Raw genomic sequence first — 25,950 nt, 5'->3', positions numbered from 1 at the left:
TCTACTGGGTAACAAATTTAGACCATTTCATTCTTTAACCTAATTCTGAACTTCAACCTAGATTTTACTCCATCTTTGAACAGTTTTATTCCCCCCCCACACACACATGGTCTTTAATCTTAATCTTTCCATTTGAGAATCTCAATGATTATTGCCAAAGTTTGCCTTTAACTCAATGGGGTTCCAGTAAACGGGTCCTTTTATCATGAATTTGTCGAATGTCCCATAAAAAAACTCTTAAAAACCAAAAATCATAGAACCAAACAATATGCATCACCTCACATGACTTTCTTATTTAATAAATGTTTATCTCATAATTTTGAGTAAATTTCTGCATGAGTACAGATGCCATGGGCCATTTTCCATCCCTCCGAGTCCTTTGGCTATTTTTGTGTGCTGAAAGCACAGCTAGATTCCCAGGGCCACCAAACAGAACCTGCTTCTGGCCTTGAGTTTTCTATAGAATTATAAGCACTCATGCAACAGATCTCATTAACATAAAGCAGCATCCTATGTGGGCTGCATGGTGTGATCCAGCCTCCACATGAAGCAGCAGATAGGTGTGTACCCATGGAGCTGTGGAGCACCCGTGTGGAACGTCCTTCAGCTTTAGAGTAAAGCATGCTTGGAGTTTGGGCAACTGAAAAGCAAATGACACTAAACCTGTCAGACCAAGGAACAATTCCATTATCTGTTATTTCTGTTAATAAAAATCTGAAAGTGGGACTGGAGAGACGGTGCAGTGGTTAAGAGCACTGACTGCTCTTCCAAAGGACCCAGGTTCAAGTCCCAGCACCCATATGACAGCTCACAGCTGTCTGTAACTCCAGGGGATCTGATACCCTCACACAGACATAAAGATAAGTAAATGATAGATAGATAGATAGATAGATAGATAGATAGATAGATAGATAGATAGATAGATAGATAGATGATAGATAATGAAAAATATGGAAAGTAAAAATCCAAATATGACAAAAAAAAAACCACAGCATTCCCAGCCTGAGTCACAACACAGTTGGGAAGTTTCTCTAGGTAATTTAGAGAAAGGAACACCTTTGCTCCAATTGAACCTTGTATCTAACGATAGGCCAGACAGAAAGACTCTGGCAGTCCTGAGGATGGGAGAACACACCATCTCAGTGAACAGGAGGCTTAGTTCTCATGGCTTCTCCATTTGATGGGCTACAGCCATAATTTATAGTCCCAGTTTGATCTGCCTCTGGTTGCTCCTTTAAGCGTCCTCGTTGTAAATATCCGCTTTTGGAGTCATGGGGGAGACCGATGTGTTTCATGTTTTCTAGACTTGGGAAGTAAATTCATCTGTAAATTTGGTAATGGAACAACTTCTTTTGTTTCTAAAATTATCCACCTCACTTGAGAATGCACGTTGCCACACCAGAAGGACCAAGTGTTTTCATTAGTGCTGGGGGAAAAAAAAGAGAGAGAAAAGAGTAGCAGATCCCATATCACCAATTTACAGCATTGCAAAGGCAATAAAACCAACCCCGAGAACCAGTGTGGGCCTGTCTCAAATCAAACAGCCACAGGAATGATAGTGTATTCTTCAGCTTCCATCCCTTCCTCAACCTTCAGGTCGCCTCATCTAACTCCAGTCAGAGTTACAAGAGCCCCTCGCCATCTACATCATACATCACAGTCTCCCCACCCCGCCCCCTAGTCTAACATCCCTACCTGCTGCTGGGGGCTCTTGGCGGAGATGATGTGACACATTAGAAGTCTTGAAATAAATCCCCAGGGGTCTGCTTAGGGAGACTGCTTAGCACACTCCCAGGCTCCGTTCTTAGGACTGAGCTTGCAAGACTCAGGACAGTTCCCGAGCTAAGTGAATAAATACCAGCAATAAGGAGTGTTTCCTTAGCATGACAGATAAATTACCTGTGCATATCGACCTTCTCAACTGTGGAAGGAACATTTTAAAACTGCGCCTTCTGTGGGTTAGGATGGTATTTGAAATCCGTGTATCAATTTTAGGAATATCCAACAATTGGTCAACTCATTGATAAGCTGGTACAAAACAACGTGCTCCTGATCTTCGCTGTAACCCAGGAACAAGCCCACTTGTACGAGGTAAGCGAATAGGCTGGGAGAAATCCCCTGAAGGAGATGTGTGCACTATGAAATGGGGAGGTTAACTCTGTGACTCACCCCTGGAAGGGCTCTTGGATAATCATTAACACATACCAAGCAAACTGAGAGCTTGGCAAGGCTCCTTCGTCTGCTGTTGGAATTTTAGGTAACAAGCCGTGGAGGGCCAGCAGAAAGTTGGGGCACACATAGTAGAACAATAAAAAGGTTGGAGGTGAAAAGGGTAGGGGGGAAGGGAGTACCAGTGAGCGCAGGTGGGGGTCACTTAGTGCCATTAAAACAAGCATTTCCTCTGAAAAGGAGTTAAGCAAGAATAGGGACATAATTAAGAGTGTGAGGGTGCTGACTAAATATTTGCAAACATGGAAAGACTCCAACGGAAAGTTGAAAGAAAATCAGTTCTTAATTTGGGTCAAAAAAGAATCCCTACCCACTCCCAACCCCAACCCCAAATGTAGCTGTGTTTACAGATCAGGTGTTGGAAGGAGGCACCAGTGTGGTAAGGGGAGTCTTTCATTAGATTTTCACGATGCTTGCTAGCCACCATATAAACTGTAAAGCGCCTGTGCAAACTTAAGAGTTCTGTGGTCTCTTTACAACCTAAGAAAAACAAGGTGTCAAACTGCTGTGAACAGTGATAACAGCCAGAGGCCTCCTGGAAAAAAATGCAGTTTCATAGAAAAGCCAGAACGGCAGAGAAATGCAGCCGTCAGACCGTGCTTTCTATGCAAAAAGGTCTGCTCAGATACTCCTGAGTTCAGACTTCGATTTCCCACTCCTCTTGAAAGGGCCTCTTCACCTGGTGACTTTGCAGGGGATACTCCAATTTTTTCCCCCTAGAAGGCTTTGATTAAATGTACTCGCTACTCAGAATGGTGCGGTCCATGAACTTGCATCAGATTCTATGGAAAGAGTCCAGGAGGAGATGCTATCTTGTGTTTTTCATGAGAGGAGGGTATTGTACTCCAGGAGAGAGAGCCTTTACTAAGGAAGTCCATTGCAATCAGGTTCCATCCTCAAGGCTTTTGTTTCTTGGGTCACCTGATCTGGACTTTTTTTTTTTTTTGAAGGCGGCTTAGTATGTGATACCGGTTTCCACTGGTTTTCAGTCCTAGGGTTGCAGTAAAGATAAATTTTTAAATGACCTCAGCACAATAGTGGGTCGACCGTGCCTTTGATCCTGAAGACTGAAGGGAGAGGACCCCAGGGGTCGCAGCGCCTCCTTCCCAGCGGGACTGTAGTTTAGAAGCTGGAGGGGTAGCTGCCCAGAACTTACTTGCAGAAGGGAGTCTGGGGAACACGATTGATGATCATGAACATAGACTCCCATAATTCATGTTGGTAATAGTCTTTAAGAACCACAGCTCATTTAGACGCCTCCCCCAAACCACCATTAAGAAGACAGAGAAGGATGAAAAATAACTATGTGGCGAAACAGAATCTGTTGCATTCAGGTTAGTTGCACATGGTTCCCCTGTTGCAAAAGAAACAATCATTTCCAAGGAAAACACCAGTTATAGCCTGCCTCTAATATAACAGCAGGACATTTATTTTGTCTGCCTACTAATCTCATTATGAGGAGAATTTATGTCCTGTCATGATCTGTGGTCTCTGCCATCCGGGCGCCACTAAATTCGAAGGAACATTTTCAGGGAGCCACAGCCCAGCAGCTAGGTCAGCAATCTGCCCTGACGGGTGTCTCCTTGCTCTGTTTTCCTTCTGATGGCCCATCATGCCATCTGCATTAGGGGGCCAGGAGGCAGCTTGGTCTAAAGATAATGACAGCCACATGTACTTCCCCGAAGGCTTCGCATAGCGTGGAAATGCTGATCTCTTGTTTTATTGATAATGAAAACAGAAAATAGACCAGTAATGGCCTGTGTTGCTTTTCCATTTAAACCTCTTAGAACACGCCTTTTGTGTGCTGGAGGCCAGAGCAGTATGATGTGTGGGGTAGCTGTGAAATAAAGAACAAAAGCACCAAAGAATCCTTGAGCAATAAGCCAGCAGTGGGATAAATTAAGTAGTGAGATCTAATGGAAATTCCAGAAGGTAAATTATTTGCCTGAATTATATAATAAGGAGAGTTCCGTGCCTGCACAGCCGGCAGGGGATGGGTGAGGTTCAATGGCGGCTCTGTCTTGCAGCAAGAAAGATTTATGTTGCCCACTCATGTAATTCAGGAAAAATGACTGTTGTTTCAACCAGCTGGGTAGGATGCTCTGGCCTGCCCAGGTGTGGGGGACTGCTGGGCCCTGTCATAAGGATCTGAACAGACAATGGAAGGGATTCCGTAAGCAGTTTCCTTTCAGCTCTGGACGACTGCAGTGTGCACCCTAGACTCCGGCAAACAGACAATTAGGAACAAACTTATTATTATGAATAGTTTCTTGTTTGTCCAATTACAGGGTCCAAAAGATAATGATAGATAATCGGCTGAGCACTAGGTAGTATATTATATCCTAGTACGAAGTACCATTTAAAATGAAGATTTGATTACCCAAGCTAAAAATAAAGAATAAAGAAAAAAAGTTTACACCTCGGTCTGTTGTTTTTAAATGCTCACTCAATTTACATTACGATAGTATCAGTAAATTAAAGTCCAACTGTTTAATTTGCGGTGTCCTTCCTTCCTAGTGAGATACTGAGATAAAGCAATTAAATCAGTAGTTTTACTATATTATCAAATCATGTTATTAATCACCTCATATTATTTGCAAGGCTTAACAATATCTATATGCAGACAAACACTGCTCGTTTCTTTCCTGGCCACCCAGACCCGAATAATCACACAGAAACTATATTAATTACAGCACTGTTTGGCCAAGAGCTTAGGTGTATTCCTAGCTTGCTCTTACATCTTAAATTAACCCATTTCTATTAATCTGTGTATCATCACAAGGCTCTGGCTTACTGGTAAGTTTCTGGCATCTTCTCCTTCGGCAGCTACATGGTGTCCGCCTGAGTCCGCCTATTCTCTCTCTCTATCTCTGGTCAGATTTCCAGTCTGGCTTTAAACAGCTTTATTCATTAGCCAATCAAAGCAAACATATACAGAAGGACATCCCACATCATCTATATGTTTTCTAAATGTCTACACCTAGCAAGAAGGATGCACTGCATGGAAACGCAGCAGCAATGGCAGTTACAGGAGCTAGCGTCGGCAGCACTGCGCTGTCTCCAGGTCAACCACTGTTATGGTCACCCTAACTGGTGCCCTGTGGTCACTAGGACAGAGTAACAGGTAGATTAGGCTCTTATGCATTCGGAAGACCCTTTCCCTTAGAGACAAGAAGCTCTCGGCTACTAGATCTTTGAAGAGAATGTATCTTACACATCTTCTTGTTTAGGCCAAGCCTCAGCGACGTTGTTAAATAAATATAAAAAATACAGTAGAAGCATCTCTCTTTTTTGTTTTCTAAAATTGAGTCAAATGTTCTTCAGGACTTGGAGTTTGATATGACAGACGCATGTGAAGGCGGAGGCTGTCTGAGCACGTAGGGCAAGTATAGGGCACCTAACCATTGACAGGATGCTCTGCCACCCAAGCTGTCCCCATCTTCTGCCTTCCATCCTGGACCCAGATGGCACCAGAAAGGAAAGCAGAGCCATGCCATCTGTTTCAGGACAGACCTGCTGGAGAAGTTCCACGCGTCCCTTCCCACTGGGCCAGTAGGGAAACCCCTGAGCGATTATCCACAGGCACACATTAGATCAAACAGCAAGTCTGACGAGCAGTGGTAACACACTGTAAGCCTCGTGCTCTTTCTCACCTCATGGAAATAACATCCTGTCCATACGCATCCGTGTTTCAGGAATCAGTCACCCCAGTTTTCTTTATCCCCTTCTCCCTTTGTAGCGAGAGAGGTTAGGAGGTAAGGTGAACTAGAGGGAGATTAAATAGAAATTGGACCTCCTTGCTGTTCGTTAGTTGGTTCAATTGTTTTCTACTGATCTCGGTGGAAAAGATCAAAACCATTTCAGTTCAGTGGGAATCCCTTGATCTTTCAGGCCTCGGTATTTGTAAAATAAAAAGATTAGGCCTAATGGCCGCCATTTTTAACAGGCGGTGACCAGTGCTGGAGCTGGCCACGCGTCCTGATGATCCACACACGGATAACAAGGTTCACTAGCTGCACCGTGGCTGATGTTAGGCCCACTCTAAGAACTTATTCCCTTTCCTCTCAATCTCATGCTATAATTGGGTATTCCAAACTTGGGATTTTTAATGCAAATAAAATCGTCTGGGATAAAAAGCAATTTCACGATTATGTGGCATTGCCATGGAGTTAATAAATTGCTCTCGATTCAAGGATAATGGGGAAGATTTTTTATTTCTCCTTAATTGATGGTCTCTGGGAAGAAAGCCCGAGGAGAGCCAGCTGCCTACACTTTCCTCATTAGCTGAAGCATCACTCAGAGAGGGAGGCTTTGGAAAGAAAACCCGTGTCCCCAGATTACCGGGCATCTACCAAATAAGGCTAACTAGTAAATCCCAACCACCAGCAGTCACTGTTAGCTAACTCATAGGGCGTTTAAAGAATCTAAAGGCTTGTACTCCACAACATAAACATAGGAGAAAAGGAAGATGCAGGTCTTAAGTAGAGTCTTCATGAGATCCCCCTACTAGGTCTTCTCATATAGGAGATCTTGCTACTATACAGTCTAAATGTTTGAGTATTTGCATAACACCTAGAATGTCTACTGAGCATTGTATCACTGGGCAATGATGCCACGCACTACATAGTCACACATTCATTCATTCATTCATCAAATATCTCCTAGGAACCAGGTCAGAGTTTATGACCACAAGAATAAAGTGCAGTGTCTGCCTCAAGAAGTCTCAAGCATCACTAACAATTTTTTTTTTTTTTTGCTTTTTCAAGACAGGGTTTCTCTGTGGTTTTGGAGCCTGTCCTGGAACTAGCTCTTGTAGACCAGGCTGGGCTCGAACTCACAGAGATCCGCCTGCCTCTGCCTCCCAAGTGCTGGGATTAAAGGCGTGCACCACCACCGCCCGGCCTAACAAATTTTTAAATCTATTATTAATCAAAAAAAGTAATGGTGAGAGCACTGTAGAGACCCAAGGGAGAAGAGAGAGAGAGAGAGAGAGAGAGAGAGAGAGAAGTAGAATTTTGCTAATGCATCAGAATTTCTTCTGTCAATCAGTGTTTTTTTTTTTTATCTGTTCATCACCTTTGTTAGAAGAAGTAGCCCATTACTTGACAATCATGAACTGGTTTTGATGCCAACAACAGCAAAGCGCAATACCTAACCTTTTCCTTTGCGGGGGGGTAAAAACTGAGGCCTGGAGACGCCTGCAGCAATAACCATGTTAATGGAGAGAGCAATAAGCGGCCCCAGGAGACTGTGCTTTACACTTATTTTATCATCTAATCTCCATGTGTCACCAAGGACCCCAAACTAGCAAAGCAAGTTGACAGAAGACAGACCCAGATAATCAGAGTCTATAGCCTTAACCACTGGGAAAAAGTCACAGCTGAGCCCTGAACCCAGGCTATGATAGTGGTAGACCACAGCGACTCCTGAACACTAGAGCACCAGACAAACGTCCCTTCCAACGTCAGCTTTAATGTCTCTGTAAAGGCACAGAGTCTGAGAGTGGAGCAGAGCCAGACAGGGGGACCAGCAGAAGAACTCTTTAAATGACAGTCCTTCAAGGCTGGGCAATTCTTTACCGCTGCTGTTAATTTAGGTGAAGGAGGCAAGGTGAAATGAGCGCCCCCCCCCCCCGCCATTCTTCCTTGTGGTAGAAAGAGGCTACGTAACCAACACAATGCATTGCGCTGCCATCTAAACCCCATCTAAGATACTCATTATCTCTACTTCCAGTAAAGAGAAGCAATGTGGCCGGGGGGGGGGGGTCTACAAAGCCTATAGAGTTAGTAAGTGCACACAACTTAAGCACACAGAAAAGCAGGGCATACATTGAACAGTGGCATACCCACTGGTAAGTTTCCCCCATCTAATGATGCCACCACGTTGGCTCATTTGAAGAAGGAAAACATCTAGCGTGCAATTGCCCTCTGACGGACACCCCATCTCAGTCCTCCCTCTTCCTTTCCGCAAGGTGAGTAGGATCCTGAACTCAGTGTTCATCACCCGTACACGTGTTTGTATGCTACTAAAATACAGACACTTCCACAACTGATTCTATATTAATGGCATTGTGTGCGTGCGATTTCTACCGCTTTCTTCTCAAGAACTGAGCTCAATAACCGACAAGATTTAACAGCGAATGATTGATCTTGGGAAAAGAGGAATTCTAATGACCATTTTTTGTTGTAGTCTCATATTGTGGTAAAACACATGTAAGGTATGCATTTTAGGGTTTTAATTCATGTTCCAGTGCATAGTGCTGAGGCATTGAGCACACTGACCTTGCTGTGATCAGCAGTCTGTGTCTGAGGCTAATCCAGGCAGATGCTGGTAGTGCCAATGGACTCTATCCACGCTTTTCTGTAACTGAGAGCACTAAGCCACGTACCACTATCGGGCACCATGGATGCTGTTGTGTACCCATCCCTACTCTTATATTCTCCATCGCGGATCCAGCACAGCTCCAAGGGAGGCCCCTGGGTCCCAAGGAAACAGGGTCTTCAAAGTTACTGAGTTTGTCCTGTTGCTACTGTCCTGGAGACTCTCTTGCAGGCAACGCGGTATGAAAGAGTGAAAGGCAAAACAAAGCAGAGAGACTCCAGTCCTAGCTACAAAATTAATGCGACATTTGCACAAAAGGAAGGGAGGCAGTGAGGTGATGGGAAAACAGGAATTGAAAATAAGGATCACGCATAAACCGACCCCTCAGACAGAGCTAACCACTGTTGACATTTTAGAATAAGTCTTCCTTCCCCTTTCTTTGCATGTCTTTGCATATTTTAACATAATTGCTATCATACTGTACATATTAAGTATGTTCACGTTTTAAACGAGTTTATGTATTTATCATCTTAGAAGGGCATAAGAATTAAATGCTATGTAGTTATTCATTAATCACTTTTATTAACAAGAATAACATTAGATGGAAATCAAGGTTGTCCTGTAACACCCTGAGCCTTTATATTTATAGGTTCTCTGCTGTAAACTAAAAGCAAACTGAGCCTCACCTGCTGGCACAGCTCTGTAATACTACTTCAGTTAGAGGTAGCGGCATGGGGGAAGATCACAAGTTCAAGGCCAGTCTCAGCAACTTTTAAGCGTATTCCTCAATATATAAAATAAAAAGAGGGTTTAGATGAAGCCCAGAGGTAGAACACTCACTAGTGTTAATACAGGACAGTGCTCAGAATTTCCAAAAAGAAATAAGATAAAATAATAATTGTTCCCTCTCAGTGTTAGCCCCAGAACTGTGTGGGTAAGTCATTTCCCCTCCAGATTTAATTTTTCACATAGTCTTATGCTTTGTTTTTTGTTTTGTTTGGGTTTCGTTTTGGTTTTGCATGGCCATATTTTAACTTTCATAAACCAAACTCACTATATGTAATATCTATTTTCACTTCACTCACTGCATCCCTTCGCTGAGAACTCCACTGTAACGATGTGGAACTGCCCTCCCTCTGCTTTCTCTGGGTGCTCCTATGGTTGTAATGGCTACCATGTGTGTATCACTATTGGGATGGCTAAATCCCAACAGTGCACATGAGGAGCTTGCTTGCCTGTCTTGATGACCTTATGGAGTAGTCTAAGTGGTCTAAGTGTAACTAAGCTTTTTCCGCTTCACATAGGCTTTTAAATGCTCACTAGAGCATCAACCCAAGGGGGCAAATTAAACTGATGGCCCACCGAACACAAAGCTTGGGAGTATTATATATTTTAATCTTATGCACAGTTGTCAGAGAAAACCTATAATGTACTATAAAGGGTTTCTATTAGTTATAATAGTTGAATATTTGTTGCTCTTGCAATATTGAATCTTCAGAAAGTAAACAGAAAATCTAGAAAAAAATGAGAACTGTTGAGTTTGAATAGTTTGGGCATACTTTATTCATTATTTCAGGATCTGGAACACTTATTTCATAGGATTAACAACAGCTTTTTGCCCACAAGGTATATAATTCTAGTTAAAATTGAATTTCAAATAAATATTTTTAGTAAAAATATGTCCCTTGCAATACTGATGATACTCTTTAAATACTCATTAAAACAATGTTCCGTGTTCTAACGACACACAAGTGTTGCTTTGTGTCACTGTGAGGGCAAGTCCTGAGAAAACAAGCGACAGAAAGACAGTCAGTCATCCTGGCTGCCAGTGTCAAAGATCTCAGCCCACCATGGTGGGGAAGGCATGGAAGAGTCCCATATGGTGGAAGCTTGTGGAAAGAGCGTTCACATCACAGAAGATCAGGAAGCAAGATGAGGCAGAAACCTGAAGCTGGCTACCACCTTCAGGGGCCCCTCCCTAGTGGCTTGTTTCAGGCAGCCAACTGCTCCACCCACCCTGATATCTAAAGGTTCCATATCTCCCACCAAATAGCACCAACAACTATGGAACAAGAGTTCAAAATAGGAGCCTGTAGGAGACATCTGAGATTGAGGCTTTAACTAATCAGCAGGCACTATTTCCTCTGGAAGCCTATTAATAAGAATCAGATAGTCATCTAAGCCTTGTAAGTCATAAGCACACAACTCGACCATACTGTGTGAAGATTCATAGGTGTCTGTTATGATAAAAGATTGTGACGAGTTATGGTGGTTTGAATAAGTATGGCCCCCAAAGACTCTCAGGAGCTTGAATGCTTGGTCCATAGGGAATGGCACTATTAGGCTGTGTGACCTTGTTGGATTGGGTGTGGTCTTGTTGGAGGAAGTGTGTCACTGTGGAGGTGGACTTTGAGGTCTCATATACACTTAAGTCATGCCAAGGGTGACAATTTACTTCCTCTTCCTGTGGATCAAAATGTAGAACACTCAGCTCCTTCTCCAGCACCATGTCTACCTGCATGCTGACACTGTAAGCCAGTCCTAATTAAATGTTTTCCTTTATAAGAGTTGCCATGGTCATGGTAGAAACCCTAAGACACAGGTCAATAGTTGTCCATAGGTCTTAGTTTGCTCATTCATTCATTCATTCATTCAAGATTTTATGTGCTTTATACTTACCAAGAGCAGATCTAGGTACTGAAGGAGTAGGCAATAAATGTAGATTCTCTCTGTCCCCATGGGCATATGACTCAGATAATAATAATAATAATAATAATAATAATAATAATAATAATAATAATAATCCACTAATAAATAGCCAAGAATGACTTTTAAATGTGCTGTTGAAGGAATGGAAAGGAATAGTGTCCAGCAATACAGAATAATTAAAGGGGAAAACTGAGTTCTTCATTGGAGAGGCTCTTCAGAGAGGGTTCCATCCAAGAGATATTGAGACAGCAACCAGAAGGTTGAGAAAACATCAACAGGAGATACATGCAAAGGCCCTAGGGCAGCAAGCAACCCAAACTCAGAATATATGAGGAAACAGAATAAAAATGTTCAAAAGTCAGTCAGCTTGGAGTGACGTGAAGTGGAAGGAGATGGAGAGGGTGAGAGACATTGGAAGCGGGTTCATGGAGACACTCAGGAAATTCCACCTTTGTGGCAAAGCAGAGATGTCAGAAGTATTGGACAGGTTGAATACTATATATGACTTAGGGATCTATGTCTTAAAATTATAATGTCCTTATTTTCCAAGTCACAGACTATTTTTTACCCATGGTTTTCAATCATTGGTGCTTAGTAGAATTGCCTAGACAGCCTTTAAAAGACAGATTCAATGCCCTGGCAGCATCCTGACCTGATTAAACTGACATCTCTAGATGCAGACACTGGGCTTGGTGTCTGCATCTCCTCTGTCTAACCATCCATTCTGCGTCTTACGAATATGGATTCTGATCCAGGATGCCTTCTATGTCCACGCCTCAGCATCTCTGACAGGCTCCAGAGAGATGCTGATGCGGTGAACCATCTACATCACTTGAAGCGTGGGGGCTCCTGGCTCTGCGCAGTCCTTGCACGCACTCTGCTTGGCTATCTTCTCGTTCCCTGAATAACCTTCCTTCCAGTTATCCTTCAGAGTTTTATTGCCTGCCCATTGGTTTGCAGATCACACGGGCTGTCACGGAAACTCATCTCCCTTTCCGTTTTCAAATGGCCTTCTAAAGCTTAGGGACTCAGGATGTGCATTCTGTAGCCAAGGTATGTCCTCTGTCTCTGAGAGCAGGCCACTAATCTCATTAAAAGGAGCTATGAAGCGTCCTCGGTAACAAATACTCCACACAGCCCCTTTGTTCTCAGAGTCTCCCTTCCCGATGCCTGTTTGTCTCCTAACAGTTTGCACCGTGGTCCATTCCTTTTTTCCTTATCACGGCGGCTGCTTCTGAGCGCTCTGTTCAGCGGTGTGCTATGGCTTTGGGCTGACAAGATAATTACATTCTGGGCAGCCTGGGAGAAAGACAGGTAGTGCTCAAAAGTTCCGAGGCCGACTACCTAGTCATTGCTGGTAGACTTCAAGATCAAGCACCTGATCTAATTAGCACACTCCCATCCTGCCTGCCTGCCTGCCTGCCTATGGAATGCTGACAATGGAAAGCCCGAAGGCAATGCAGATATCATGCAACCCGGAGACAGACAGTCATGCCACCCTTTTGCCAGAAACAATTACATGTTCTGCTTGGAATCTTGGGTGTCCTGGTAACAGAGTAGAGCCAGAGGGTAAACTTTTGCATAATACCAAGAGCCCTGCATTCACTGATAATGAACCTGAGAACCAGGGAAATGAAAAGCCCACAAGAATGGAAGTCCCCTGGAGAAGCAAGCCTTCCGGTTGCCTTCAGAATCAATTATGTCAGCAGGTCCAGGCCCCAGCACGGGGAGAATCATGCTCTTCTACAGAAACAAGGCTTTACTGACGAAGAGCTGTTTATCTTCGACCAGTACCGGTCTCCTGGGAACTCTCCCACCCCACCCAATCCTTTCATTCCTCCCTACATTTCTTTCTAGATTCAGCCTTTGAATTTGATGAGTTTGCGTTTCTTCTTCCACCCTTTCTGCTCGTATTGGGTAGGAAAGTGTTCTAAGATCCCAGTTGCTAAGCACGCATATCAGGCATTGAAATCTTCACTTTCTAATGAGATGCTCCTGTTCATTTGCCGCTGGCATTTATACCCATTCCTCCCACGGCAGCCTGATGTAAGACGGTGAGCATTGGCCTAGAGCCACAGTCTGCTTCTACCACTTAGGCCGCGGCGCCTGGGCAAGGTGCTGCCTGCCCAGATTCAAAATACGGGTGTGAGGCTAAAGGCAACGAAAGAACCACAGCTCTGTGTTCTGAATCATGTCCTCCAGAAAGATATGTTAGAGACCGAACTCTGTTACCACAGATGTGAAAGTATTTGGAAGTAGGCTCATTGGGGGCACAATTAATCACCATAGGTCACACACAGACTCTCAATCTAATAGGAACAGTGTCCTTTTATGAAGATAAAACACAGCGTGTCAGATACTTGAGGCAAGAACACTGTGGGAGAATGGAGGTAGAGAATGGAAGGATGCCATCTGCAAGCCAAGGAATCCTGGGAACCAAACACTAGCAAAAGGCAACCGTGGGCGAGGGACATGGCTCCATGGCAGAGCGCTTGCTTAGCCTGCACGGGGTAGTGAGTTCAGTTTCCAGTAGGGTGTGTCTGCATACACAAACAGGAAAAGACAGTCATGGGGGGTGGGGTAGTAATGACTCCACTTTTGGTTTTACTCATCAATCTCTAGCAGTGACATCACACAGTAAAAAGAGCCAGTGGGCATCTGACAAAAGTGGTCCTGTGCCAATAGAGGAGGGTCCAGCTCTGCTTCTTGGTGCAGTTTCAAGAAAGTTAGCTGAATCCTCTGAATCTCTGTATTTGACATCTATTCAGGGATAATTATAGTCTACAAATAATAGAGTTTCTATGAATAATAAAAGGGACAAAAAGGCATGAATATTGTTCTAGTTATTGTCCCAATGATGTGGGAGGTTCTAGGCACCTATGCCCTATCAACAGCGTGAGATCTTTGATTCTGTGCAGGGGTCCAGGTCACCTCCTCCCCAGGCATGCAATCTTCATAACAGCAGATGCCCTAGGGTCTGGGAGCTCCATGGTTGCAGATGTCTGCAAGGTAGGAAATACTTGGTGACATCAGGAGACTTGTAGAGACTCTCCCAACCCCATGGTGAGGGCCCCTAGGTTGGTAGCTGCAGTCATGGAGACTTGTCCTGGGAAAGGGAAAGGCATGGGAGCAGGCAGAGGAGGTAGCCATGCGTGCTGAAGTCAGCCTGGTAACGCCTCCCATTGCTCATTTCTCATGTAGTGAGATTTAGGTAGGAGCTGTGTATTCTTTAGTACTTGACCGTTCTGAGTTCTTTGCAGAATCAACCACAGTTTAAATGACAACCCAGATGCATACCCTCGACAGCATCAACAGCAACAAAGGTGTTTCCCTACATATGCCTCCAAATAATCATGCATGCTATGGCTCTGAACTGTAAATGCCTTGGAGTAGAATTTAAAAAATCATACAGTGTGCTTGTGTTCAACCCCTGTGGGTCCTGACAACTATATCCTCTCTCCCAGCAGATGAGATCATTGTCAGTTCTTTAAGTTTTGGTCCTTATAGTACATACACGTTAGCATTCTATTGCCGCCTTAATTTCTGTTCTAGAGATTTAGGTGCGGAACATTTTGTACATATGATTGCTACTTGCATGTTCTTTTTTGATTAAGATATCTTTTCACGGTGATAGGTAAGAATCTTTTACATGTTCTAGAGAGAAGCCCTTTATCATTTACATCTCTCACAGATATTTTCCCCCATCTTATGGCTCTCATCCTTTGGGGAACAGATTCTTAATTCTAAAATGCTTTTAATTTTTAGAGAAGTCTGTGTTCACAGCAAAACTTAGCAGCAGGTATATTAATCTCCCATATAGTGCCATGCTGCACAGACGTAGCCTCTCATATTACTGCCCACCTCAGGGTGGGATATTTGTTAGAATAAAAATCCTCACTGTATTGATTCACTGCGATTGCCCCAAATCCATAGTTTCCATTAAGGTTCATGCTGAATGTTATTCATTTTCTAAGCCTTGGCAAATGCATAAGGCAGTGTATCCATTACAGATTATCGTACATATTAGACTCACTCCCTAGAAGCCCTCTGTGCTCTGCCTGTTCTCTTCTCCCTCCCTCCCTTCCTATTTTCCTTCCTTCCTCCCTCCCTCCCTCCTTCTCCAGTTCTCTCTTAACCACTGATCTCTTTTTTTGTTCTGGGTACTAAATTCAGGGTCTTACACACGGTATGTGAGTGCTCCCCTACTGAGCTTCTTGCCCATCCTCAGCCACTTTTTTACTGGTTCCATGGTTTTATCATTTTCGCATCATATACCTGGGATAATATATTATATATCCTTTTGCATGGATTTTTCCACTTCATAATATGCATTTATAGTCCTTCCATGTCTTTGCGTGACTCGGTCTTCTTTTCTTTTTAGTATGGAATAACAGATCACTTCAGGATATACTCAGTATATTAATAAATTCACCTACTGAAATGTATTTTGGTTGCTTCCAGGTTGGGGCAATTATGAATGCAGTTGTCATATAACACACATGTGCTGGATTTGGGGTGGACAATTTTCAAAGCATTTTAAGTAAATACCAAGGAACTCGAGAGTTGAATTATATGGGCAGAGTGTGGCTTGCTTTGTATGAAAGAACCAAGTGTTTACTGTGTACAGTTGCTACACCATTTACCGTCCCCCCAGGAAAGAATGAGAGTCCCGTTGCTCTCGAGTCTACACCCTGGTGAGAATTTGATTTGAGGTCAGTACCACAGACATCATTCCTTTATTAGATGTGCGGTGGTACCTCACTGTGGTTTCATTTGTATCTCCCTGAGGGCATGACACGGAGTGGATTTTCAGGGTCTGCCTCACTGCCTGCATCTCTTCTTCAGTGAGGTATCTGGACGGGTCTTCTACTCCTTTTAGAAGATTGTTTTTTTGGTTGGGTTCTAAGAGGTCCTTGTACTCATAAGTAAGAAGCCTCTGTGTGATGTGTCCTCTGGAAATGTTCTCCTTCAGTCTTCGGTTCATCTTCTCATGCTCTTAAACTGCCTTTCACACATCAGAATTGTCTTCCTTTACACCTCGCTTATCAATCCCCTTGTGGATCAAATTTTTGGTTTTGTAGCAAAATGTCATCCCCCAAAGTCAAGGCCATCTAGATCGTCTCCTCTAACTTCTTTTATGTGATATGGTTTTTCATCTTTCAAGTAAGTTTGTGATCCAGTTGGAGTTAAATTTTCTGGAAGGGGTAATGTGTATATGTGTGTCTGTGTGTGTGTGTGTGTGTGTGTGTGTGTGTGTGTGTGTGTGTGTGTGTGTGTGTGTGTCTAGACTCAGTGTCGGGAGGACGTACAGTTGAATCAGTACCATTTGCTAAGGAGACTAATTTTGTTTCATTCAATGTTCTTGCTCTTTGGGAAAGATTCATTGATTTTATTTATGTCAGCTGGTTTCTGGGCTTTCTATTCCGTTTCATTGATCTATTTATCGAAACCATACTTTTTGAGTATTGTAGCTTTTTAGTAAGTCTTGGATTTAGCTTCCTCTCTCAATTTTAGTTGGCTATTCTGGGCCTTTTGATACTTCGTATAGACTTTACATCCATTTGCTGAGAGCTACAATATAACTTGTTTGTACTTTGATGGAGATTACATCAGATCTATAGATGGAATGCTTCCTTTGAAGTTTTACTTATCACTCTTCTTATGGGTAGTGATTTTTGTGTTCTACTTAAGACATTTCTTTTAATCCTAAACCCATGAAGATTGTGGTGGCTTACATGAAACTGTCTCCATGGGTTCATGTACTTGGATCCTTGGTCCCCAGTTGGTGGCACTATTTCAGGGGGCTTAGGAGGTGTGGCCTTGCTAGAGGAAGTATGCTACTGAAAGGGAGGGGGCTTTGAGAGCATAGGGCTTTGTTCTCAGTTTCTCCTGCTCTAAGATGTGAGCTCTCAGCTGTAGCTTTGCTGCCACGCCTGCCTGCTGCCATGCCTCCCTGCCATGATGATGATGAACTCCCATGTCCCTGGCACCTTAAGCCCAAGTGAATCCTTCCTTCTCTAAGTTGCCTTGGTCATGGTGTTTTGTCCCGGCTGTAGAAAAAGTAACAAAGACAAAGACCTCTCCTCTAGATCCTATAGTGACAAGTACAAAGTTTTTGTCACACCTTTGAAGGCGGTGCAGTCATGATTGGCTACACACAAGGGAGGGCCCTAGAGACTGGTTATATTTACTGTCAAGGTTGTCATGGTAGCTATACTTGCTTACTTTTAAACACCCGTTGACCTGTATACTGGTTGTGTATATGCTACGTATATGTATTATAGAAAGAAAGATGTGGATAATACTAATAGGAAAAAGAGAGTAAAAATAGATAAGGAAGTAAGAAAAATTTTGGTGCGATCACATAAAATATTTGTGAGCAGATTAGATATGAGCCAACATTCTGGTAAATGCATTTCAATGAACTATATTTCATAAATATATTTTAAGATCAGAAACACTGAAGTAGGTTGCGAATGTAATGCTAAATACACAATGCTGAGATAAAACAGTGCTGAGCATACGATAAAGTCATGGTATTGGTGACAGCTTAGGACGTCTGCATAGAAAGGAGAGCTCAAACACAGAGCCCAAAGGGCTGTTCTGAGCACTGCAATTTGTAAATTGTTGATGAAAACTTCCAGTCAGCTTGCAAAAACTTGGCTTCCGATTTCCACCATCTAACAAAAGACATGAGTACTGTGGTCCCTGAAAAACGATTGCCCGTGAGGTCAGAGGCGATGAAGAGTCTTTGAGACAGTAGCAGAAATACTACTACAAGAGGAGGCTGCAGAGATTCAGGCTTGAAGCCGGGACTACATAGAGTAGATCTGGGCTTGAGTCACCATCAGGCAGGGCAAAAAGAAACCAATCAAGATGGCCCGAAAGAAGACAGTCAATACTAAACACCCACCTAAAAGTCAACGGTGCTCTTGGGAGGTCAACAGGAAGTGTGCCAGAGTAGGAATGGACAGCCTGCTGGGAGCTTTTGCTAGCCAGGCGGAACGCTAAGAGCCTTCCCAAAGCACAGGAATGCTCACCAAGGTGCACAGCCAGAGTGTGTCAGAGTCACTCTTGTCAGTTTGCAGGTGACGTGGGTGGGATCACACACATTCCTCTGCTCCTAGCAAGTGTGCCTACTTGAAACGGGTCTGACAACCAGGCATTAAGCACCATGAAGCGAGGAGTTGCTCTCTGAAGAGGAGGTCAGGGTGCGGGTGTGCATTTGGGCACCGTGACCCTCTGATGCCTGCCGACTGAATGACCCCTTTCCACTTGCAAACATACTGTTAAACAAACCAGTCACCATTTTTTTAAAGCAAGCTCAGGAACTCCTGGGAGGTAGAGCAGGGGGATCCGAGAGCATCTGTAATTAGGATAATCCACAGAAGGCTAAGAGAGCCAGCGTTCACGCCCACACGTGGGACCTTGCATTTCTAACCGTGCCATCATGTTGGCGTCCTTCTGACGCCAGGGGTCAGCGTCGGACCCCCTTCACTGCTGCTGACGCCAGGGGTCAGCGTCGTCTGTCTAAGTTACAGGGCTGTAGTTCACCAACACACACGAAAAGCAGCACTTTTTCTAACTTTAAACGTGTTTAATCACAACTTACAGCAAAAGGCGTATGCTCAATCTTTACAGTGATCACAATACTGTGAAGATTTAAAGTATGCTTTTCCCCCTTGTTGGGGGAACGAAGCCAAGCTGTCATGTTTTTAGTTCATTATTTGAAATAGTTTTGGGAGGAAAAAAATCAGCATTCAAAAATTAATGAATAGTTTTCCTCTATATAATTGTCAGTGTCATCCCTGGCTACTGCTACTGGCTGCCAGCTCCTTTGTACCCTGGCTCTAGTGGCAATCAGCAAGCGTGATTAACATTAGCCACTTGTCCTAATAGCCAAATGCCAAATGTCATACAGCATGCAAGATCATAATTAGAGATTAGGAAACAGAGGGGATCCGCGTTATTAGCCAGGAATTAACCCCAAATTCAGAGCCACTTGAACCGGTGCTTGCAAAACTACAACAGTTCATCTTAGCTCATCCGTGGGGATGCTAAGATGTCCTTCAAGTTCCGTGCCCAGCTAAGGACCTTGAAATTCCTTTTCCAAAGGACCTAAACCTTTCTTTGTCAGGAACAAAGGTTCCCACAGCTTTCTCTTCTAGGATCAGGCAAATCCACACACATCCTGGCTCCGCTTTGAGTGGAATTCAAGTTCCTGTTTAGGTGTTTGCTATTACCTACAGCCTCCTGCTTCACGGCCCTTTGTGACATGTGTTTATATGAAGAGGTAAGCCAACGAAGCAGGGCCTTCCTCCATTTTCACAAGCTCTGTCTTACTCCGAGACCTGGAAGGGGCCTTCTCTAATATGATGTGATTGGAAGGAGTAAGATGAGGTAGGCCACCTGCCATGGCTCCCCTCGACCCCCTCAATACAAAGATACAGCGCCAAAGTGGCAGCAGGTGGCGCATCTGAGAGTTCAGATTCCAGCAACGGTGAACATGAATACAGGAGTAAGTGGATTGTTGCAAAATCCACATGCAGAACTGAAGCCCATTATACCCATACTAGAGGTGAACAGAGCTAGCGTTTCCCCAGGGGCACCCCCCTGACAGCTCCCTGGGGCCACCAGGTCCTTTGCATTCTGACATTGAACTCTATACAATTCCTCTGCTTCTCCCCACTGGGCCTGACTTCTTATAGTCACTATTGTAATTAATGATAATTATTCTAATTGAGTTTTGTGTATTTCTTAAACCACTTCGATCATCTTTGGAATAAGATAGTGTCTTAGTTAGAGTCATTATTGCTATGATGAAACATCATGACCAAAAGCAACTTGGGAGGACTGGGCTGTAGGCAAGCCTGTAAGGCAATTTCTTAATGAGTGATTGGTGGATGAGGGCCCAGCCCATTGGTCAGTGGTGCCTACCTGTGGTTGGTGGTCCTGGGATCTATTTAATTTCTTTCCTTAATCTTTGCTTTATTTTGTTTGAAATTGAAATATACACACACACATACACACACGCATATATATATGTATATAAAGATGACTCAAAACTTGTTGTGTAGGCCAAGCTGACCTCAAAACTCCCACCTTGGCCTCCCCAGGATCACAAAATCCCAGGTATTTTCTGCCATGCTTGACTTCTCTGCGGATTATGGAAGACTTTGATGATAGTAGAATTGTAGTTAATATTGAAAGTATAACTTCATTTCTTTTAAGAAAAAAACGGCACCAATGTATTCTTGAAAGTCTCTGTTGAAGAGAAGGCAGGGATGGAAAGAAATACTTCAGAAAACCTCACTTCTGGGGTTGTGGAGATGGCTCTGTCGGTAAAGCGCTGGTTCTGCAAGCTTGAGAAACTGGATTCAGAGCCCCAGAACCAACCAACAAACAAGCAAACATACCAACAGAGAGGGTTATAAGCAACTGTAGGTACCTGCAATTGCAGGACTGGGGAGGGGGAGGCAAAAGCAAAGGGCTCCTGGAGTTTGCTAGCTAGCCAACATAGCCAACTAGACAAGCTCAAATTCCAATGAGAGAACCTGTCTCAAAAAAATCAGGTGAAAAAGATTGGGGAGATAGCTCACAAAGATCAGGGTTCAGATTCCCAGCATCCACAGAAAAGCTGGGTGAACATTAAAAGCTTGCTTTTAATCCTAGCAGAGTGAGAGAATTGTTGAATCACACTAGGTATCCAAACTAACCAAATGACAACCTCTGGGTTCAATGAGAGAGCCTGACTCTGTGTATAAGATGGATAATGGTTTAGAAAGATTCCTGACATCAAGCATAAGCCTACACACACACACACACACACACACACACACACACACACACACACACACACACTCCTACAGGCACATGCAAATGTGCACACACACACCAAAGCAATAAATAAGAAGGAGAAAATAGAAGAAGGCACTCAACATTGACCTCTACACACACATATATGCGTGCATTTGCGTGCGCACACACACAACACATTTTCATTTGAAAATAAAGTATTACAACATAAAACTTAAGAGAACAGTCACGTGGCTAGACAGCTTGCTCCCAGCAATACCTTACCTCTTGGCCGCGCTCCTTGCCTCAGCTGTTGATGAGACCGTAGTGGAAATCCTCCCCAGGTGGAAGGGACAGCTCACGACAGTCAATGTAAGTGAAGAATGCGGACCGCTTAGGATTGGTTCTAAGCAATCATGATGCAGAAAGGCTCAATCCCACCCAACTCTAGGACTATTCTGACTCCCTGTAGGGTTGCTGATTACAGGCAGAAGTGGGGAATTAATAGCTAGCATGCAAGAGTTCACTCCCTGTCTCTACTGATTGCTCATTAAGAGCTCTAGACCTAATAACTTGAAGCCACCCAATTCCTTCCTTGCCCCTGTGTGCACCCAAATTTGGTTTCTGCAACAATGGGAAAAGAAAGAACAGACATTTGTGGAGGCCTTCTCTAAACTTCTGGGAAAATAATGTTATATAAATCTTATTAGGACGTGACATAAATCACAGCTGTGTAGTATGGCAAACCTTGGATTTCTCCAGTGGCATCTTAGATCTACTGGGGTCTGCTTTCCTGAGGCAAGTTAAAGAGAAGGGATCACAGACAGCAAAATGAACTCTGCCCTTAACATGTCTGTTATTAATAGCAATCAGCATTGATTGGTTCCCTGTTCTTTTGTGGTTGTTTACAGAATTATGCAAAACTCATCCCTGGGGCGACCGTGGGACTGCTTCAGAAGGACTCTGGGAACGTCCTCCAGCTGATCATCTCTGCTTATGAAGTATGCTATCTCACTTTGCGAGCAGTTGGCTTCCTTTTCAGCATTCCATTGGCATCTAGACACTAAGATGTAGGTAGCGAAACACACTTTCATGTGTTTGTAGGAGGACTGCCCATCCAGGGAAAATCCCTCTGCATTCATGCAGCTAAAATATACATTTCTATTTACTCATCCATCTTCCCAAATGGAGCAGCAGGTAGAACAACCAAGTCCTGACCCCAACTGAGGCTGTCGTAGAATAGTGGCCTGCAGAAGCGTGGGCCCCAGCAAAACCCGAATACAACCGTAAAGACTTCTAGTTGTGATGGAACTCCTCTCTGCTAAAACAAACAAACAAAAAACAGCATAAATTGCTAGCGAGTAATAGTTATGTGTCGAACCAACTCCACAAGTTCAAGGAGAGCAGATCAAACACAAACAAAACTACAAGGCCTGACCCCAAACCAAAATACCAAGCCCTCATTGTATCAGGTTTCCTATTCTGTATCTCCAGAGGAGTGAGGGCCCCATCTGAGCTTCTTTCCCTGTTGCTCTGGTAAGACATCCCAAGAACAGCTTAAGGGAGAAAGGCTTGCTTTGGGCTCATAGTTTCTGGTCAAAGTCCATCACAGTGGAGCAAAGTGAGATAGGCTCTCCTCTGACATATGCCACATATCACATGGTAGCTTTCAAGCTCCGGGAGCCTGGGCTTCCCACTGTAACCTGGAACTCGATGCTGAAATGAACCATTTGTCCCCTAGGTTGTTTTTTTTATCACTGTTTTTAATCACAGAAACAGGGAAGGACACAAGACAGACACAGATGGATCGATCTGTTTATTTATTTAATTTGCATTGACTTGTGAAGTCATAATGAAGACAGAATTCCCCTCCTCGACAAAGGCATACAGATGAGGTTGCTGTGTTTTCTTTGTCCCCATTGTCTAACTCAGTTGGTCAACACTAGGTTGCCACTGATGTTATTTATTTTGGTCCTAAATACCATTTTCCCTTCCTGACCGAAAAATTAATAACAACAACAACAACAATAATCCAATTTGGACAGGCATAAAAACTTTTAGAGATCAGTAGTACTCTGGTCTGTCTTCAAAGAGTGTTTGCCTAAAAATGAATGAATTCAATTCTCCAAATTTTTGGTGTTTGAAAATTGCACATTTCATGACCCATACGTAAATGACATACACTAATACTGGGTGTCTGCCAAGCCAGTGTTCCTTGGTTAAATAACAGACCAGAGTTACCTGAGAAGCTTTTAGAAAAGGTTGTCCTGCTCAGATTCCCTTCACAGACATCCTGTAGGCATTCAGAGGAAGGGAAGAAACATGTTTTGAAGAGAAACACACCTCCTGTGTGCTTTTGACATCACCCTACCTGTTCTGAAACTTGTGCAACAAGGAGGAAGGCAAGGTGGCCCTTCACAAAAATGTCATTTTTCAGAGAATGAAACACAGTTCTATCCACTAAAACTGTCCATATATTGGGGATTTTTCTTCCTAGCAATGAGCAGATATTGCAGTTCTCTTAGTGCTCATCAAAAATTAATCACCATGTCAGCTCATCCTTAAAATTCTTCCAGTCAGGAAAAGCTATCAACAAAACTCACAGAAACACCCCTCCCCCATCCTCATGCACTAATTAAAGTTCTAATGTGTAGAATCAAAAAGAAGCACAAAGCAATCCTCCACTAGATTATAATGCATTTCATTTTCTTTAACTTTATTCTCTCAAAAGTGTTGACTGCTAACCACTTCAAAGAAATGAGGCAAACGAGGAAATAGGGGATTGTCAAAAATGTTTACCCACCCCATCAGCCAACCCCTTCCACGCCCCTACTTGCTCTGTTCCAAGGTAGGTCTCACTTTGCATTCCCAAATTGCTCACACAATTTACAAGGTAGCTAAGATCAAGTCATGACACATTTGAATGGAATCTTGGGTTGTTATTGACTGCCTCAAAAATACCAAGGCTTGGGGCTGGAGAGATGGCTCTGGGGTTAGCATCACTGGCTACACTTGCAGAGAATCTGGGTTTGATTCCCAACGTGGCATTCCACAACCATCTGTAACTCCAGTTCCAGGGGGATCTGATGCCCTTTTCTGGCCCCCACTGGCACCAGGTACACACACAGTACACAGGTATATATACAGTCAAAAAACACTCGTGTATGTAAAAGAAAACAAGAAACACCTACCACTCTTCTGAGTTAGATTATCCTGGAGTTCTTGCTGGAGCAGTGTGATCTATGAGGTGACGTGTGCAAGATACTGTGACATTTGTCTAAACTTATTACTTTTTTACTCTGTTGTTATTAAATATATTTGAAAAAGACTTTCAAATAGAGGAAACTATAGATTGAATATCTTCTTCATTATAGGAAGAAAGAATACATTGAGCGAAAGCAAAGGGCTTCTGATTGACTCCTAACCTAGCAAGGCAGAAACAATTTGTGGCTACAAACATCAATTAAGTATTCTTAAATGCCATCTTGATATAAAAAAATCCTAAAACTGCTTGTGCACATGCTCACCCACTCACTAGCTTTCTTCCTCCCCTTATTACACACTAAAGGCAACTGGAGTGTCAGTGGTCCCAGGGTCGGCTTTTCTCCTGGAATTAACCTCTAGGAAGAAATTCATTTGTGTTCTTTGCCCAGCCTTGTAGGAGATGCTTTTAAAAAAAATTAATGAGTGAAATGATGAGAATTATAAATTAGCATTTATATTCTTTCCTCGGGAAATGCGTGTTAACAATATTCCTAGTCAAATTTGCACACTAGTTACTCAGTTATTCCAATGCTGAGGTTCTCCTCACTTCCGTTAGACAATGCTACCCACTAGTCCTTATTATCGTCACCAGCACACGCATTCCTCTTTCCTTACATAGCTTCTGATTCCCTCTGCCACCCTCTCCAGCACTACTTCTCCCTAATTCTTCATGAGTCTCCTATAAGTACGCTTTGGATGGCTGGGGTGATAGCTTGTTCAAAAAAGAGTTCACCTTGCAATCGTGAACACTAATGTTGGATCCCCAGAATCCATAGAGAAATGCTGGGAATGAAGGTACACGCTTGCAATCCCATTCTTGTGAGGGCAGAGACAGGCAGGTCCCTGGAGGTTGCTGGCTAGCTAGCCTGGCCAATTTGGTGAGCATGAGGCCAATGAGAGACTCAGACGCAAAAGACAAGGTGGATGGTCTCTGAGGAGCAACACCTGAGTTGGCCTGTGGCTTCTGCACACACATGTACAAATGTGCACTATTGCACACACATACACACACATACCAGATTTTGGAAGAAGTAGAATTACCTTTCTGTGCAGTTGGCAAAATTATACTTCATAAAAAAAAATTGAAGCCAACTGTGTTTTTATAAAGTCAAAAATAAGTGAAGGGGAGATAGCTCAATGATAGAGTGCTTACCAACACCTTCAACCACCAGAATCAGAGGCAAATAGACAGACAGACAGACAGACAGACAGACAGACAGACAAATAGGATAGGTGATACATGCCAACAGTAAAATAGGTATGAACACAAAACCTTTAGAATGAGTTGAAATATAACTCAACTCAATACTATAAGTGTTTTTATTGTTTGATAGTTTGGTTTTGTCAAGAAATAGAAAAGGCAAGTTGAGAACCTTTCAGAACAGACATCCAGTCTTGATCTGCCAAGATCTGTCTTGAAATTCAAGGCATGATAATTCTCCCAAATAGCTTCAAGGTGCAATTCTCTCACACACCATACTTTAACAGCCTGAAAATCTGGAGGGCTGGACGGTGTATCTCAGTAGTGAGCACTGGGGAAAGCTAGGTGTAACTCAGTAGTAAAGCTAGGTGTAACTCAGTAGTGAGCGCTGGGGTAAGCTGGAGGGTGTAACTCAGTAGTGAGCACTGGGG

General features: G+C 43.3%; 1 protein-coding gene across 5 annotated transcripts in view; it reads left to right on the top strand.

Annotated features, from left to right (window-relative positions):
- Nucleotides 1–25,950, top strand: part of Itgb6 (integrin subunit beta 6) — a 79,633-nt gene that overhangs the window by 21,871 nt on the left and 31,812 nt on the right. For all 5 annotated transcript variants that reach the window (XM_013355696.2, XM_013355695.2, XM_026778747.1 and 2 more), the window contains 2 exons: nt 1,996–2,091; nt 21,966–22,055. In XM_013355696.2, coding sequence (XP_013211150.1) covers nt 1,996–2,091; nt 21,966–22,055 — 186 coding nt within the window. The remainder of the gene's footprint in view (nt 1–1,995; nt 2,092–21,965; nt 22,056–25,950) is intronic.

Source organism: Microtus ochrogaster, chromosome 4, assembly GCF_000317375.1.
Source record: "Microtus ochrogaster isolate Prairie Vole_2 chromosome 4, MicOch1.0, whole genome shotgun sequence".
NCBI classification, from domain to species: domain Eukaryota; kingdom Metazoa; phylum Chordata; class Mammalia; order Rodentia; family Cricetidae; genus Microtus; species Microtus ochrogaster.
Note: the sequence above shows the minus strand (reverse complement) of the source record. Positions and strands in the feature narration are given on the sequence as shown.